Source organism: Cydia splendana, chromosome 25 (assembly GCF_910591565.1).
Source record: "Cydia splendana chromosome 25, ilCydSple1.2, whole genome shotgun sequence".
NCBI classification, from domain to species: Eukaryota; Metazoa; Arthropoda; class Insecta; order Lepidoptera; family Tortricidae; genus Cydia; species Cydia splendana.
In genome coordinates, this window is record NC_085984.1 from 1,796,107 (window position 1) to 1,814,117 (window position 18,011).

The 18,011-nt window shown below is 38.9% G+C and overlaps 2 protein-coding genes and 1 long non-coding RNA gene across 3 annotated transcripts in view; 1 reads left to right on the forward strand and 2 right to left on the reverse strand.

Moving 5' to 3' along the window:
- LOC134802752 (origin recognition complex subunit 4) overlaps window positions 1-18,011 on the forward strand; it is a 239,566-nt gene that overhangs the window by 84,566 nt on the left and 136,989 nt on the right. The window lies entirely within an intron of this gene.
- Window positions 4,592-6,747, reverse strand: LOC134802887 (uncharacterized). The gene is made up of 3 exons (XR_010145891.1): window positions 6,572-6,747; window positions 6,380-6,440; window positions 4,592-4,738 (listed from the first exon to the last, which is right to left on the reverse strand). It is a non-coding gene; the product is annotated as an uncharacterized LOC134802887 (long non-coding RNA).
- LOC134802584 (G-protein coupled receptor Mth2-like) lies at window positions 7,525-16,276 on the reverse strand. The gene is made up of 7 exons (XM_063775221.1): window positions 16,091-16,276; window positions 15,747-15,951; window positions 13,288-13,476; window positions 11,943-12,021; window positions 9,108-9,301; window positions 7,999-8,152; window positions 7,525-7,537 (listed from the first exon to the last, which is right to left on the reverse strand). The coding sequence occupies exons 1-7, from the start codon at window positions 16,274-16,276 to the stop codon at window positions 7,525-7,527; spliced, it is 1,020 nt and encodes a 339-aa protein (XP_063631291.1).

Genomic DNA, 18,011 nt, shown 5'->3' on the forward strand with positions numbered 1-18,011 from the left:
TTTTTGTATATACTTTGTGCCATAAAGTTTAAATAAAATAAAATAAATAAATATTTAATTATGTACATTAATTTGGAACCCCCTTATTCATAAACGCGCTACAAACCTCAATTAGCTAATAAACGTAGCTAATAAACGTTGTTAAGTTATTTGTATATCTGTAAATATGTTTTTGTAAATATTTGTAAATATGTCTTATATTTTCTGATTTGCATGCCTTCTGGCTAAATGCGCTGATACCCACATTCTATTGTATATGACAACATCTAATATGTACGTGCATTTTTAGCAAATAAAATTTTGAATTTGAATTTGAATTTGAATTTGAACGTTTGTCCTTATCTGTCATTTTGACTTATGTATTTGTATGAAAGGGATAAAATATAATTTAACTAAATCAGGCCCGTAAAGTTTTATGCATAAGGGGGTAGGTATTTTTCTCACGAAAAATTTATTGTTTTTTTTTGCACTGGTAGCAAAGTTTGATCAACTCTGTCTTGTCCTGTACCTAGCTTAAATAATAATAATAATAATAATTCAGCCTATATACGTCCCACTGCTGGGCACAGGCCTCCTCTCATGCGCGAGAGGGCTTGGGCTATAGTCCCCACGCTAGCCCAATGCGGATTGGGGACTTCACATACACCTTTGAATTTCTTCGCAGATGTATGCAGGTTTCCTCACGATGTTTTCCTTCACCGAAAAGCTAGCGGTAAATATCAAATGATATTTCGTACATAAGTTCCGAAAAACTCATTGGTACGAGCCAGGATTTGAACCCGCGACCTCCGGATTGTACCTAGCTTATACAAAGAAAATAGAGCGATTATTATAGTAAACTTCTAGTCGCTCTAAATTCTTTTTATTACAATTCCTAGCAGGGATGTTGCGAATATTCGCATCCGTATCCGCATCCGCGGAACATCCGCATCCGCACCAAGTCGGTAACATGAACTTATTAGCGGCGGCGCCGGCGGTGTAGGTAAGTGCTAGGTAATTTCGTCATTATACATAACGAAATCGTCTAAGTCCCGAAAAGTCGGCCAAGTTACTGTTTATTAAATAAAACGCACATATATTCTTGCTCAAATACTAAACGTTTCGTTTTTTTTTAATAAAAAATGCTAAAAATGTAATATTTGACGTTTTTTAAGTACCTACCAAATCTTGACATCCGCATCCGCATCCGCATCCGCATCCGCGGATGTGAGGTTTTAAATATCCGCATCCGCGGATGTCAATAAATCTGCATCCGCAACATCCCTGATTCCTAGCAACGATAACTAGTACCACAATAGTACATTACGATACAAGTGCGAAAAGTTGGAAAATCAAACACGACTGAAGGGGGTGTTTTAAATCGACACGAGTTGCGAATTACCTTTTCGCACGTGTATTGTACAACGTTCTACAGTACATATGGCCCTTTAAATTTTTGACATAGGCACGTATTGTCCTTAGTCCCGCCCTAGGGCTGTAAAGTAGCACCATGTGTACTGTAAATAGGTATAATGTTACTTACTTGAATGTTCATGTCAAATTTCGGGTTATTTCAGAATGTCAATTTAAAATGGGAGCGTAACTTAAATTGTATGGCGGTGGCTATGTAAATGTATTAACTGTATGTATGATTTTATGAACTAACTCAATTAAAAAACATTTTTGTATTAAATATCTTTAGACCCGTCCTCTTCGTTCGTACCTCGTGTACCGCGCTTCGCATCGTAAACGCTGTATGATCACGTAGAAATATTGCATTAAAATATAATCTAGCTCCCCCCACGGGTTAGGGGGGTTCCGGGGGGTTTCTGTGAGATGTTGAGAGCGGGAAATGGTTTTTAGGGTTCCGTACCCAAAGGGTAATAACGGGACACTATTACTAAGACTCCGCTGTCCGTCTGTCTGTCTGTCCGTGTCCGTGTGATAGCTAGACAGTTAAAATTTTCACAGATGATGTATTTCTGTTGCCGCTATAACAACAAATACTAAAAACAGGATAACATAAATATTTAAATAAACATTGTATCCCATACAATAAATGTGATTTTTTTGCCATTTTTTGTGTAATGGTACGGAACCCTTCGTGCGCGAGTCCGACTCGCACTCGTCCGGTTTTAAGCTTTTTATATGTAGCACCTCGGTATAAAACAAGTCGCTGTAGGTACCTATGATGGGGAGCGTTTACCGTGGCCTATGGAATAGAGGTGTCACATGCGCGTTTAGAATCCTGGGGGCCTAGTCTAGATGACAATCGCAACTTAACCTTTTCGACGCCGTATCAAACACAAAAGCAGTCACCCGGACGCCACGTCACCGAAGTGTCAAAACTGAAATTAAACTTTATGCATATGCACGTAGGTCTATGTTGCTCTGTGGTCTGTGACCGATTAATCAGTCTTTGGCGTTGAACCTGCGGTGCGGATATATCGGTCATTGGCGTCCAAAAGGTTAAATAATATGTATATAGGAATAGTCACGTGGCTTCTTGTAGCATGTCATTCCGATATCTATCTGTGATCTAATCTATCTATATATCTAATCTATCCAATACCTACCTTTAAACGAGTAATTCTAGTTTATTTATATATATATGTATTTCGGAGATTTCGGAAATGGCTCTAACGATTTCGATGAAAGTTGCTATATGGGGGTTTTCGGGGGCGAAAAATCGATGTAGCTATAGGTCTTATCTCTGGGAAAACGCGCATTTTTGAGTTTTTATATGTTTTCCGAGCAAAGCTCTCTCTCGGATATTATTTATTACGTTTCGTTTGGCGTTTGTCGATGTACTTACCATGTCACCTTGGCTATGCCCCGTGTCCCGTGTTAAAGAATTCCATACTTACTGAAAACCTCTCTCTCGAAATTTGACAGAGGTTCATTCTTTGACATCTCTGTTTTGTGTAACATTGTTTTATTTATTAACTAGCGACCCGCTCCGGCTTCGCACGGGTTGACAAATTATACACCTAAACCTTCCTCAAGAATCACTCAATTGATAGGTGGAAACCGCATGAAAATCCGTTCAGTAGTTTTTGAGTTAATCGCGAACAAACACACAAATACACAAACAGATAGATGCGGCAGGGGACTTTGTTTTATAAGTGTAGTGATTCTATATTTTGTTTTCTTTCTGTTCTAATGTTAAGTTGACGATCTTTTAGTGAAAGTGTTTGTTTTATTCTTTTGTTTAAAATACTGTGTCCTTTTCTTTAAGAAATAAATATATCTAATCTCATTCCACAGCCGTAGCGATCGCGGGATAACTAGATATAAATGTAAAATAAAAAGTTAATATTCCATTTTAACTACAAGTCTAGAATATAAGTAGGTACTAAGAGTTTCGCATAATTATATTCCGTCGCTGAATCACAACCACTGAGAGCAAAAACTACCACGAGGATAATCAAATACAAAACAATTAGATTTCACTTACAGCGCCATCTATAAGCGAGTAGTTTAAGTTGAGCATTTTGTATTCGAGAGTTTAATTTGGTTGTTAACAGCGACATCTATTGTTGAGTAGTCGAAGCTTACCAATTAGTTCCGAGTATATCCAGAAGGTGGCGTGAATATTAAAACTTGTATTTTTAAGCAGATTCTTGATTGACTTGACCGAGGGTGGTATTCTACCTATCCAATTTCTTTGTTGTGTATTGCGTCTCACATTTTGATTTAATGAGAGAGTGAGATGTAATACCACCCTGAGATCCGTCTTTATAATATGAGCACGATTATTTTATTTATTAAACTTTACACACAAATTAAGAGTATGACACCAAAGCACTTATGTGGTATATTACATAATAATATTAAAATTCAAAAAACATTTATACAACAACAAAAAACTTATAACAATGAGATCCGGGACGCATTTTAACATTATATTATTTATCTATGCACCTTATCAGTTTCCTGCAAAATACAACAGCACTATCAGCAAATATATCTACATCATCTGACTCCAGTATGATGCGGTTAAGAGCAGTTCGGGCCCGAGCGGTGGGAGCGTTGGCGCCGCGCCGCGTGCGCGCGCCGGGGCCCGCGAACAGGCGCCGCCGCCGCCCGCGCCGCCACACCCGCGATTCGGGAAATGAATTAGAGATTCACTAGATATGAAATAGTAAAGATATGTGACCTTCCACGGCAGAAGGTACCATTGCCCCGGCTGAATATTGGAGCGGCGTTAATAATAAGGTAAGCGCCAGCCACCATAAGGTACCTACACCGGCAAAGGGGGAACGCAGCCAGCCTTATGGGAACCCTTCCGCAGGGATCGGACCCTAGCCTAATATATACCTACATATTGGGCTAGGCCACCCGTATAACGTTTAATTATTTTTTAGGTAGGTATAAGTTTTAAGAATGACTCACGCTAGATAAGACAAGGCCGGTTTTCTATGAAAAGCACCGCGTGATCACCGATCAGCCGTCATAGAAAATGACACGTCGGACGTCTCGGCCCGGGCAAGGTCCGGTCTAGCGTGAGTCATCCTTTAGTCTTGGTAGTTTTAATTTTAGATTACATTTTATTGTGTTTTATTTCTGTTTCCTTTTATTGAGATGTGCAATAAAGAGTACATATTTTGTATTGTATTGTAATTTTGTTATTAATTAAGTATGTAAAATATAATTGTAGATGGTTAATAATTTAGTTGTACCCCGGTTTGTCAGAAAAGAACGCCGGTTTCTGCTCGGTCGGCGTCGTTTCTTTTTCTGACAATTGTCTCTTCGTCACCTGACAAATTAAAAAGGTTTTAGTCACATACAAATGACCGTAGTTACTTATGCAGAAAATGACAAACTCAATTTTTTTATCAATGCAGAAAGCGACCAAAGCTACTGAGTTGTAAGTCACTTTGACAAAAATAAAAAGTTGGTCGCTTTCTACAGAACTACGGTCAAATGTAGTGCATCATTATTTTCCATCGTATTTTCACGGAAACGTAGGTACGAACGTGTCTTGCTATTTCAGTCAGTCTCGGTACAAAAAGTACTGAGGTTGACTGAAGTAGCATGACAAATACGAACGTTTCCGAGAAAATACGATGGAAAACATTAATGCACAACATCTGTACAGTCAGAATAATGTAAGAATTGATTTTTGACAATTATGAATTGACCTTTATGTGTATGAAGCTAAAGATCTTATTAAATACATATAAATAAGTAATTTCTATTAATTTCTTTTTATCTTATAAGTGTTCCAAAACTGTATACTTAACTTTTATTACTGCATGAAATAAAAGGCTTTTTATTTTATATTTTTTTATTTTAATTTGCCAAATATTTCATATTTTTAAGCTTTTATCGCTGATTGTACTTTTCTTTCATACATACAATTCTAAAACACACAGTTAGTTTGCGTTGTTTTATTACAGAGTTCGTATTCCCGAGAAAACCGAAATTCGCAAATTGCGGGGATCTTTCTCTTTTACTCCAATGAGGGCATAATAAGAGTGACAGAGAAAGATGCCCGCAATTTGAGAACTTCGATTTTCGCGGTTATAGCCCAGAAACCTCATGAGTCCATTCGTCAGGGGGCCTACCGCTAACCACGTTCGACGTGTTGCCTCTCTGTCGCACTTGTAAATACGTACGGAAGTGTGACAGGGAGGCAACACGTCGAACGTGGTTCGCTAGGCCCTCAGATCAGTTCGATTCGATGTTACCATAATATTGCATTGTCGTCCAACTTGCATAGGTGTATGTGAAGTTGTAACAATCGAATAATGGGAATAAATGCTTTTACCGGGATTCGAACCCGGGACCTCCTGCTCCATAGGCAGGGTCACTTCTGACTAGGCCGTATGAAGGGGTGCTAAGCTAATTGTTTTGCTGACTGTACCTACATACAGATAGACAGATGATGATTTTTAGGGTTCCGTACCTCAAACGGAAAAAACGGAACCCTTTTAGATCACTCGTGCGTCTTGTCTGTCTCTCTGTCCGTCTGTCACAGCCTATTTTCTCGGAAACTACTGGACCAATTAAGTTGAAATTTGGTAGGCATAAGTAAATTAGTGATCCAAACATGGACATGTAACGTAATCAAATGAATTTTAAACATGGGGGCCACTTTTGGGGGGTAAATGAGAAAGTTAACTCATTTTGAGAAATTCAAATACATATATTCTTTGTATAATTTTAAAATACATAAATTAGAAGTTATTTAAGAAAATAGCCAAAAAATTACCCCCCCCTTCATTTCCGAAACTACTGGGTCTAAATATTTGAAAAAATACACAAAATAGTTCTTTACCTATAGATGACATGGAAAACCTATTAGAAATGTGCAGTCAAGCGTGAGTCGGAATTAATTTACGGAACCCTTGGAACGCGAGTCCGACTTGCACTTGGCCGGTTTTTTGGTACTTACGGAGACGCTTGTCACCATGGTCGATTCCCATTGACGCGCAAAACTTGTTTCTATCTTGAATCTGAAATCCAATTATAAATGGTGTTGTAATTATTAGAGTCTCCAGGCCCATCAAACATCAAACTCGGCCGACTTTCACCTTCCCATATTACAAACGGTGTTTCGTTCTCATTTTTTAACTAGGTCAGGTACCTTTTGCAAAGTAGCACGATCATCTCCTTCTTGCAAATGAACGCGCAGAAAATATAACATCCAGACAAGCCGTTGAGGATGTCGACCGCCAGCCACCCCCAATGCTCGGGTTCTATGAACGCCCCAATCACATCCAGAAGCCAGCTGATGCCGGTGATAACCGTCAGCTTCAGGTAAATGATGAATCTGGGGATAGTCAAGAAATTAAGAGTAACATACATACATATAATCACGCCTATTTCCCGGAGGGATAGGCAGAGACCACGGATTTCCACTTGCTACGATCCTGACATACCTATTTCGCTTCCTTCACTTTCATAACATTCCTCATACACGCTCGCCAGTTTAGGGTGCTTTTGACCTGGCCTTTCTTCAGGATTTAAGAGTAACATGATAAACATCGGATTTTAAGGAAGGAAAATTAAGGCTGTAGACGGGCGTGTCTGGTCCGAAGCCTGTTCGATCGTTTGGAAGGTGGTCCGCCGTCCGTTCCGTTAAATAAACAGCTATGAGAGCGAGAAAGAGATATTCTAACCGGATAATGGTACGCCCGTCTGGTACAGGTTTTAAATGACAGGTAGGGAGTTCCTATAACCTATTTCAGTTTGGTGGTTTTTCAATAAAGAGGGGGAGGGAGGAATGGATTAGGAATGCGGCACGAAAAGGGCATACCTGGGACGCTCGGTAGCGTCGAAACTGATCGGATATCCCAGGGCTCGTAGCCAATGTGCCGATCGTTAACGCTCCGTAGCGTATCGTAGTCATTTCTCACTATCGCTCTTCCACACTAGTGCGACAGTGACAGTTGCGTTTCGTTCGCCACGTTCGCTACACACCCATGTATCGCTGGGGCGATGCTGTTGAAGTGGACTTGCGCGGTCTCCAATGTAACTGGTGGGAGATTGCGCAGGATCGAGACAACTGGCGTGTTAAATCGAGTCGAAGGCCAAGCGTCATATTGGGTAGCTGCGCCATTAAGTAAGTACCGTAAAACGGGGTGACAAACAGGTTTCGCTGGGAGAGGTGGGTTATGAATAGGGAGAGAAGGTTTGAGAGGGGGGTGAGAAGGGATTTTAAGGCTACTGCTACAAAAATAATGTATTCCAATTTAAAATGGAGCTATAGTAATACGCATAATAAAAAAAAATCGATCCAACAATCTTCCAAAATCACCTTTGTATGAAAACCCCTCTCACCCCAAATACGAGGCACTACGGGGTGAGGTGGGATTTCCTCTTTATCGTCAAAGGTATGAAATGGAACTACCCAAAATAAAATAAAAACTAAAATACAAACGTCCGGAACACTTATTATACATATACACCATTCAGTTTTCATATGTAAAAATAAATTTCGAGGTTTGAATTTCAGTTTTGACCCTACTCACCCCATTTTACGGTAGGTAAGTAATAAAGCGTTTTAAGCACCTGTTCTGAGCCTTCTTAGTGTTCCTGCTGTCGCCGCTGCCGCCGGGCTTGGCGCTGTTCCGACAAATGTAGCGAGCCGTCATCACGAAGAAGCAGATGTTGATTATGCTTGTGACCAGAATGGGCCCGTTCACGTACAGGCGACCCTCGTTCTCTGTCGATTTAACATATTTCTGGTTCAAATCCGTTTAGAAAAATCGGCGTCTTTTCTGTGGACATCACAAAAGTTAAGGATGACTCATGTTAGACCGGGCCGGAGCTTCCAGCGTACACTTTTCAATGACAGATGACCGTGATCACCCGCGATCACGTGATGCTTTCCATAGAAAACGAAGCGCCGGAAGCTCCGGCCCGATCCCGGTCCGGTCTAACGTGAGTCATCCTTTAGTATCCGGTTTAAGAGCAATTACCTCCTGAGCTCTGTGCCGAGGTTTTCACGAGGGACTCGTTTTCTTAAAAAAAGAATTTAAGAAAAGGTTGTAACACCCCTGGAGGCTATGTTAATCTTGTTAATCTTACCATCGGGCAGGCCAAAAGCTTTTTGCCACTAGCGTGATACAAATCTGTGGCTCTAGTGAAAAAGGGTACAAGTCTTGGGCAGCGCAGGTGTAAAAGGGTGTAAGTCCCACGTAACACTTATGCCCTTTTACACCTAAGCCGCGGAAGACTTGTAGGTACCCTTTTTCACTAGGGCCACAGATAATACTTACGGGTTTCAAAGTAGCAGAAAGGGCCGTTCACGAAGTGTGGCTTCGCGAAGTCCGGTATCGATGTCAAGTCGACGTGGTCGGTGCCGACCATGAAGGCAACCATTAGCAAGGTCACTCCGAAATAAATACTTACGGGTTTCAAAGTAGCAGAAAGGGCTGTTCACGAAGTGTGGCTTCGCGAAGTCCGGTATCGATGTCAAGTCGACGTGGTCGGTGCCGACCATGAAGGCAACCATTAGCAAGGTCACTCCGAAACAAATACTTACGGGTTTCAAAGTAGCAGAAAGGGCTGTTCACGAAGTGTGGCTTCGCGAAGTCCGGTATCGATGTCAAGTCGACGTGGTCGGTGCCGACCATGAAGGCAACCATTAGCAAGGTCACTCCGAAACAAATACTTACGGGTTTCAAAGTAGCAGAAAGGGCTGTTCACGAAGTGTGGCTTCGCGAAGTCCGGTACCGCCGTCAGGTCGGCGTAATCTATGCCGACCATGAAGGCGACCATTAGGAAGGGTACTCCGAAACCGTACGTGCTGTACCAGTAGAACTTCGTGAGGATCTTGCTTCTGGGTTGCGAGTGTTGGCTGTATACGTTGCTGTGTGAAATTCAAAAAAATCTAATTTAAATTTAAAATATAGTGGGGTCAAGGCGCGCACAGCATCTATAAAGAGTTGGCCAAGCGCCTAATAGACCCAACGGGTGACCGGAAGGCTGGAGCTTACCTCGCCCAACGTATTGGCGTTGCCGTTCAGCGCGCGCCGCCAGCCTTCTGGGCACCCTACCGGACGGCTCAGACCTGGGGCCAATATTCTATTTGTAGGTTTTCACTTTTTAGGTAGTTTTAGTTTAGTCTGTTTAGTTCTTAGTTTAATTTATTTTTGTTAGTCCTCATTTGTTATTAGGTGTCATTTATAGAATAAATTAAAAAGATTGTACAATATTTATTTCAAAAAATACAAAAATTTCAATAAAGCAGTACAGTGATCCTCACACTAGGCTCAGCCTGTAACATGGGGACATCTTAGAGAAATACCGAATACTGATGTTGCGGCTATTATTTTGACAGAATATAATTAATATCAACTCCTACATTATAAATAAGATATTTTTGAAATACAAGTTAATAAAACATTATTAAAAAATGGTGGTAGACTGTATCAGGGACACAGCCGCAGTGGTTTACGTGAAGTGTGATGTGGACAGATATTGCTAAAGCCGAAGGCCGAGCTCCGCGTAGGGCCGAAGGCCCTACGCATCCATGAGTTAACTGCTCAAGCACAGAACAATAGTACAAATGCTAGTATGAATTTTATGTATTTTATTCTATAATATTATTACACAACAATACAATCAATACGTTTGTTTACTTTTTCTTAATATTATTGTACATTCCGTAAGTTTTTCTATCTGACCTGACTGGAGTTTTCCTCTCATCTACTCGAAGGTTAGCTGGAAGAGATCCCTTATAGGGATAAGTTCGCTTTTGTACTTCCATTACTGTAATTTATTTTTGTAAACCTGTGTTGTGTACAATAAAGTGATTATTACTACTACTACAAGTGTCTAAATGCGAAGGCCGAACTCCGTGTAGGGCCGAAAGCCCGAAACGTCCGGGAGGTTAGTTCTCAAACACAGAACAATAGGTATAAGCGTCTAATTAGAACAGAAGGCTGAAATACGCGTAGGGCCAAAGGCCCAAAGCGTCCAGCAGGTTAGTGCTTAAAAACAGAATAATAGTACAAGTATCTTTAAATGCGAAGGCCGAAGGTGAACAATTTCTTTATTAAAACATATTTTCCGGCTCCAAATATTTAGAATTAAGAATTATAATATATACAGGAAAAGTATATCCTTCCTTTTATTTAGTTCATGGAAATGAAATAAATAAATAAAATAAATAAATAATAAATAAATATTATAGGTAAATTTTACACAGATCGACCTAGTCCCACAGTAAGCTCGATAGGGTATTATTCTGTATTTAAAATAAATTATTTTACACCATGCATGAAATAAAGCACCACATAATTATTAGAAAAACGCAGATAGGAGTTATTTTTAAACACAAGTTCTATTTAATAAACCGGATAGAAATATAAAAAGTAGGTGAGTTGACCGTGACGTCACGATGTAATGTTTCATATAAATTCCATATTAGCAAATCGTTTTGACAGTTCAAAAAAAGTAACTGATTTGACTAGTAGGAAAATGCCCTATTAGGCTTGTGTTGTGGGTACTAAACGACATAAAAAAATTAAATAAATAATTGGTATTATGAAATAACATTTATCTACGTACGTTATTTGTTCATATAAGTTTTTGAATAATTACCTACAATCACGAGTAAAATAAATGAGTATCTAATATATACGTGCATATACTCGTATTCACATTTGATAAGGCATTATTGATTGACTAATTAATACAATAATTAAATATATTATTAATGAATCCCGATCCTGCGCCGTTTCCTGCCAATTATCGGCTTGAAGCTGGCGCAGATCCGCTTCCACACTGTCTCCCCAGCGGTATCTGGGCCGAGCTACCGGGCGGCCACCAGTCGGTCTTCCCAGGTATGTCCTCTTGGCAGCCCGATCCTCTCCCATTCTTAATAGGATCGGGAAAAGTGGCGTGCTCTCGTTTCGGAGGCCAAGATCCTCTTTGGATCGCTGAGCCATATTAGTTAGTTAGTTATTATTAATGAATACCATGCATAAGTACCTACCTAATAATGTGGTAAAGGTACCTACTTTCGAATCAGATTCTAATAGTGGTGCATTATTTTTATGTTTTGATAATTGTATGATACTCGCACTGTCCCACGACTTACTGCCGTATTCGAACTCCAAGATATTCACAAGAGACGACACGTACTAGATCCATTCTAGATACGTTATAGTTTATCAACTAGTTCTCTTTTGCAGCGCAATTCGGGCAACCAATGTCACTTTTACGTTAGATAGAGTAAGATATCTATTAGATGTGAATTGGATCTCTAAGTCATATCCTGTGGAAATCGTTCAAGTGTATCTCCAGAATCGCGCAAATGTCAAATTTGACAGGTTAGATCTTAAACATATCGTTATCGTATCTTGGTGATGTCTAAAAGATATCTAATAGATGTCTATTTCAAAATCAGAATCGGGCCCCTAGTGTCTCGACGATTTCTTTTTCTTTAGTTTATTTTATTCAGTTTACGTTTGATTTTCATAATATTATAATAGAATATTACTTACCATGTAGTTGTCCACATGTCGTAGGACATAACGTTCATCCACGTAAAGCTGGCCCACACCGAATAATACAGCACTAGACCTGCAATTCATAATTAATTAAGTACATAATTATCTACACAAATAAGAAATAAAAGAAAGTTAAATTAAATCTTACAAAAATAAATATCCATACTAAATAATATTAATATTATAATATAATATTATAAAAGCGAAAGTGTGTCTGTCTGTCTGTCTGTTACCTCATCACGCTTAACCCGCTGAACCGATTTAGTTAAAATTTGGTATAGAGATAGTTTGAGTCCCGGGGAAGGACATAGGAAAGGTTTTATGTCGGAAATCATCCCTGAAAAGAGTACAAAGGGGGGTGGAATTAAAAGAGTTAATGAATTGCCTAATAATTGAAGTAAGGAGAGTTTTGGACCTTGGTCGTCAGACACCAAAACCTTAATAAAGGACATTGTTACTGTTACAACCGTACCCAGTACTCTAAACTCTAAAGGTTTGTTGCCAGAAACCGCCCAAAATCTATGGTCATGGGACTCATGGGCTAAATAAGTGTTGTACAAATGTGTACTGATAACCGATAATGAGCTTTCTCAAGTGCAGCCCAATAATCGGCATTGGAAATGGTCACAACACTATAGCGCGGCAAGAACTGCATGATAGATGAGCATCGTCGCAATGGCGGCGTCGTAGTGGAGTTTCCCAATTTATGTCTGTTTTATTGAAGTGAAAACTTCTTTAGCGGCGCTGTGCACTTTTTGAGGTGGGGAAAAAATGTTAAACTCGAGACAACGTAAGGCGTAAGGCGCAATGCGTAAGGCGTAAGGCGTAAGGCGTAAGGCGTAATCCTCTCTTTCTACCGCGCGGCGAAAATGCCTGAGCCTGCTGTTTCGTTTAGGCGGCGCAGGGCGCTTGCGTGACGTCTCGTGAGTTTCCCTCAATCTGGTATTAATATAAACTGTAGTACCTACTCACAGTGATGTGCTTAGGGGTTTCAAGTAATGCGACGATATAACGCTAGATGGCGTTAACCTCAATTATACATAGTGCTGCAGACATTTTGCACTATATGGCGCTGTTATTAATATTTTGAGTTACAAATGTTATAATGTCGTTGAGTTTTCACATCTGCCGGCACTCCCGGAGTGCAACCCGTTGTTTTGTATTAAATCCTTTATTTGATGACGATTGGTGTTTTAGTTTAACACATTCAATACCACTAAGTGCTACGGGTTACGCTCGTAGCGCGTAGCCACGGTTTCGTCGTATGTAGCGCGTAGTCGCTACGAACAGTGTACCCGACAGTCGGGTTCTTGGTGTTGAATGTGTTAACAGTACTCACCCAAAAAAGTGCACACATTCTTCTTCAACCCCAAAGTTAAAGTGAACACCTGAATGGCCCTGAACAAGCACGTGCTGAACAGGCAGGACACCAGCGCCATCAGCATGAGGGCCGGGAGGTTCCTTTTCTGCGGCAGCACACCGTAGGCCGCCAGAGTGAGGAGGAGGAATAAGCAGGATAATAGCATAGCTGTAGAAAATAAATAAGTAATGTAGATAACTAGGGAACAAATATAATTATTTTATTAAATTGTTTTTGGTTTGGTTTTTTCAGTACCGGTGCCTCCCATCGGTAGACTTAGTAACTTTTTTATAAGTAAATATACTATGGGAGAATCGAAACAAATCAACCTAGTCTCATCATAAGTTCAATGGTCCAATTATTATGTGATCAATTGATCATCGAAAATGGTTTCATCGAATTCCTATAAAAATTGGTGAATAGATAGAGTTCCTCGCTTTTAGCTCGTTTTAAACACACACTCGCATTTTAATGCGTTCATTATGTAACAGTCGCATAAACTATAGTTGGTCAAACCAATTTGTCAGTCAGTAAGAACCAGGAAAACTATACTCATCCTTTTCTTTTGGGTGCTAATACTAGTGTAACACAAAGATAGTACGATTCTCTCTGTCTATGATTGAAATGAGACAGTCCTTTGACAAACTATACCTACTAATAATATGTCGTACTTATAGATAAAGTAATATACCGGGTGTGGCCTGTAATACGAGCAAATAATTAAAACATAGATTGTACTCCTCAAACGGTGACACTTTTGTTCAACAACTTTTAAAAATTATGAAGTATTTAGACTCCCTATTTTTCATACAAAATAAATATTATTTTCAATGGACGCCATCGCCACGCCATATCATTGTGATTGACGTTGCTTGTCACGCCTTAAACATAACAAAATTCGCAATAGGTACATTGCGTCTTAGAATAAACTTTAAAGTGTATTAAAAATCAGATTATCGTAGGTAAATATTTATGAAGAGGTTTGATAATTCTATAGATTTTATGTCGAGACAGTTTTTGGTAATTTGGTAATTTTTAAACATGACGGAGGCATTGGACCTAGTGGAGTTTTGACTCCACACAGAGCTGCCGGTTTGTGTACCGTAAAACGGGGTGAACAGAAATCGCGGGGTGAATATAGAAATTTTGAACTTTTTCTTTCAAGTTGTTATATTTAAAAACGTACATCTCTAAAATTACATTTTTTGGAATGCGAACAAAGTAGACTATTTATTCTCTACATTGATACCAAAATAACTTAATCAAACTGCCTAAAAGTTAGATTTTTTTGACTCTAAAGTAAGGTCTCGCCAAGGTAAGAAATGAAGCCTGTCTGAACTTTGTTCTAGCGGTAAATGTTTTGACATTAACTAAGTAAAAGTTAGCTAACCTGGTAATATAGTATCTGTAGTACCTAAATAATAAATAATATCACTAATTTTCTCTATAATAAAGCATTTTTTTTGCAAACAACCAATAACAAGCAAATTTACGTGATAAAGGGGTCAGTGGACACGCATATATAGGGAGGTAAAACTTACCTTATTTAAAACGTACTGTACTTCCCTGTATACGTGCAGCCTATGGAGGTTCTATACCCAGCGGGCCTACGGGGCCCTCCGGATCCAATACAACAACGCGTTCCGGGTATTGATGGGGCTGCCTCGTTTCTGCAGCGCATCAGGGATGTTCGCAGAAGCACGCGTGGACTGCTTTTATGCGACTATGCGCAAACGATGCACATCCCTGGTGCGCCGGGTGCGGGCCAGCCCCAACCCTATCCTGTGTGTGATAGCGGACAGACTTGACTGCCCGTATATGAGACACTGCTGCGAAATGCATGTTTCCAGCAGTGTATATATATTGTAATAGTTAATTAGGTACTAACATTAGGAGCGTAAGTCTACTAACAAATCTGTATGAGTCCATAGTTGCTCGAAATAAATATTTTTCATTTCATTTCATTTCATTTCAAATGGGGTGAACAGTTACGCCATAGGGGGTGATTAGATACAACAAAGGGGTGTAAAGACACGCCGTGGGGGTTAAAAGACACGAAAAAATAATTTTGTGTTAAATAGCTGTTTAACAGATATATATACCATTTGCCAATAGAGTATCCACATAATAATGACCAAATTCGATGCCTATGACAGCTAAAACTTAATATTTCTATTCACCCCTTTCTTGTGTCTATCGACCCCGTTTTAAGGATATGGAGAAAACAGGTAGTTTTCATTGATTTTCTCTGAATTGGGTACGTTAAATTTTTTTTCACAAATGCAAAATTGAAGAACTAACCAAGACTCAAAAAATGATATCAAAATTATTACTTTTATCATTTGGATTATTGGCGAAAATCGTCCTTGAAGTTGAAAATCGTGTCTTTTCACCCCGTTTTACGGTATCAGTTTCATAATAAACTTTTATTCACGTACCAGATGCAATTACGGTATCCTTAATGTATGCATACTCGTCCACTTTCTTTCCCTCACGTATGACGCGATGGATCAGTCTGATAGATTCAACGTCAATGCCATTCTTGCTTATTGCCTGAAGTTCCACGCAATGTCTTGTATAGTTCCATAAAGGATGGGGCCATCGGTTGAGGTAGTTCGACTTCCGAACTGCTTGACTGCCGTCCTGAAATAAATAGGTTCGTCAAACACTGATTTAAACTCTCACGATTTCCACATACATACATACATATAATCACGCCTATTTCCCGGAGGGGTAGGCAGAGACCCCGGATTTGCACTTGCTACGATCCTGACATACCTACCTCTTTCTCTTCCTTCACTTTCATAACATTCCTCATACACGCTCGCCGACTTAGGGTGCTATTGACCTGGCCTTTCTTCAGGATTTCCCCAATCTGATCAGAGAAAGTCCGCCGAGGTCTACCCCTTCCAACTCCCATTTCCACTTCTCCCTTATACACTCTCTTTGTTAGCCTTCTTTCACACATTCTTTCCACGTGTACAAACCATCTCAACATACCTTTCTCAATTTTTGTCACTACATCTACATTACACCTATCACCTACTACTATACATAAGTGTAGGCACCAACACCCCCCTATGAACAGCCAATCGTGCTTTTTGCTACACCTTCTGGCTGCTCATAAAAGCGTTATTAAGTGCCCCATTCACACGATTTCCAGCATTCACTCTCCTTTCAATATCTTTATCATGCTTACCGTCCCTAGTGAACAAGGTTCCCAGATACACAAAGTCTTTCACTTGTCCACTCTTTCTTGACCTATCGAAATTTCACAGTTTGTCTTATTTTCTTCCTTTTCAAATACCATTATTTTCACACATTGAGTTATTATTAATTTATTATTGAGAAGCCATACAAAACAATAAAATTGTCGCAATTGTAACCTGAGGGCTTACCGCGAACCACGTTCGACGTGTTGCCTCTCTGTCGCACTTGTAAATACGTACGAAAGTGTGACAGTGAGGTAACACGTCGAACGTGGTTCGCGGTAGGCCTACTGTACCACGCGACCAAAACGTCGTAATCTCCGAAAAATTTATGGCGCTTACGCGTTTAGGTCGCGAGACTCACGCTCCGCTTCTATAGTCTGTTCGAGAAACGGAAAACGGTGAAGAATAGAGATAATACTCCTAAAAATACGTGTGATACCTCATAAGATTCGTAATGATGTCCAGACAAATGTATTCGAAGCGTGTATTAGCACACAAAGAATATCAAAAGTTATAGACAAAAAAAGTAGATATTTTTGAATTCCCTAATATCTCAAAAAGTATTAATATTTAAGAAACTAAAAGAGGAGGATATTTCCAATCAAACATTCCATACTTGCAGAACTGTATCTCCATTATTTATACTTTTTATTCAACGCTGAACACAGCCCTCCGCGCCTCATTTTCACGCGCGGCATGAAAAAACGATTAGGTACGTAACATTAAATATAATTTTAAAGATATTAAATATTGTATGAAAATTTAAAAAAAGTTACGGTGTATTTAAAACATGTCAACAAATGTACTACTTGTATAAATTTATCTTAAAGTTATTTTTTCAATAAGTTATGCAATTGTTAATCAACAAAATTTTCTCGAACATCCTTCTTTATTGAAAACGAAAAATAATGTATAAATATTTATTGTAAAATTTTGTCGCTTTCTAGAGCCCTTCTCATATATATGCTTAATAAGATCACATTATAAAAGTTTTAATAAAGTTAATACTTTGCTTAAAATAAATTTTAGAATAACATAGAAAATTGACGAAAAACGAAAAAACAAGGTAAAATTGTAAAATATAAAACAATATAATAACCAAACTATTATTTTTTTCAGAACTTTTATAACGTGATCTTATTAAGCATGTATATGAAAAGGGCTCTAGAAAGCGAGGAAATTTTACAATTTGTAATTATAATTTTTTTTTCTTATTCAATAAAGAAGGAATTTCGAGAAAATATTATTCATTAACAATTGCCTAACTTGTTGAAAAAATAACTTTAAGATAAATTTCTACAAGTATTACATTTGTTGATATGTTTTGAATACACCATATTTTTTTTTATTTTTCAATGAATATTTAATACCTTTAAAATTGGTACTACTAAACGAAATTAATAACTAGCTTAAATCTAAAATAGGCCCTTGAGGCATTGTACCAAGGATGCTGGCGGCATTTCCTCGCTGTATCGCAATGCTGATACGTTG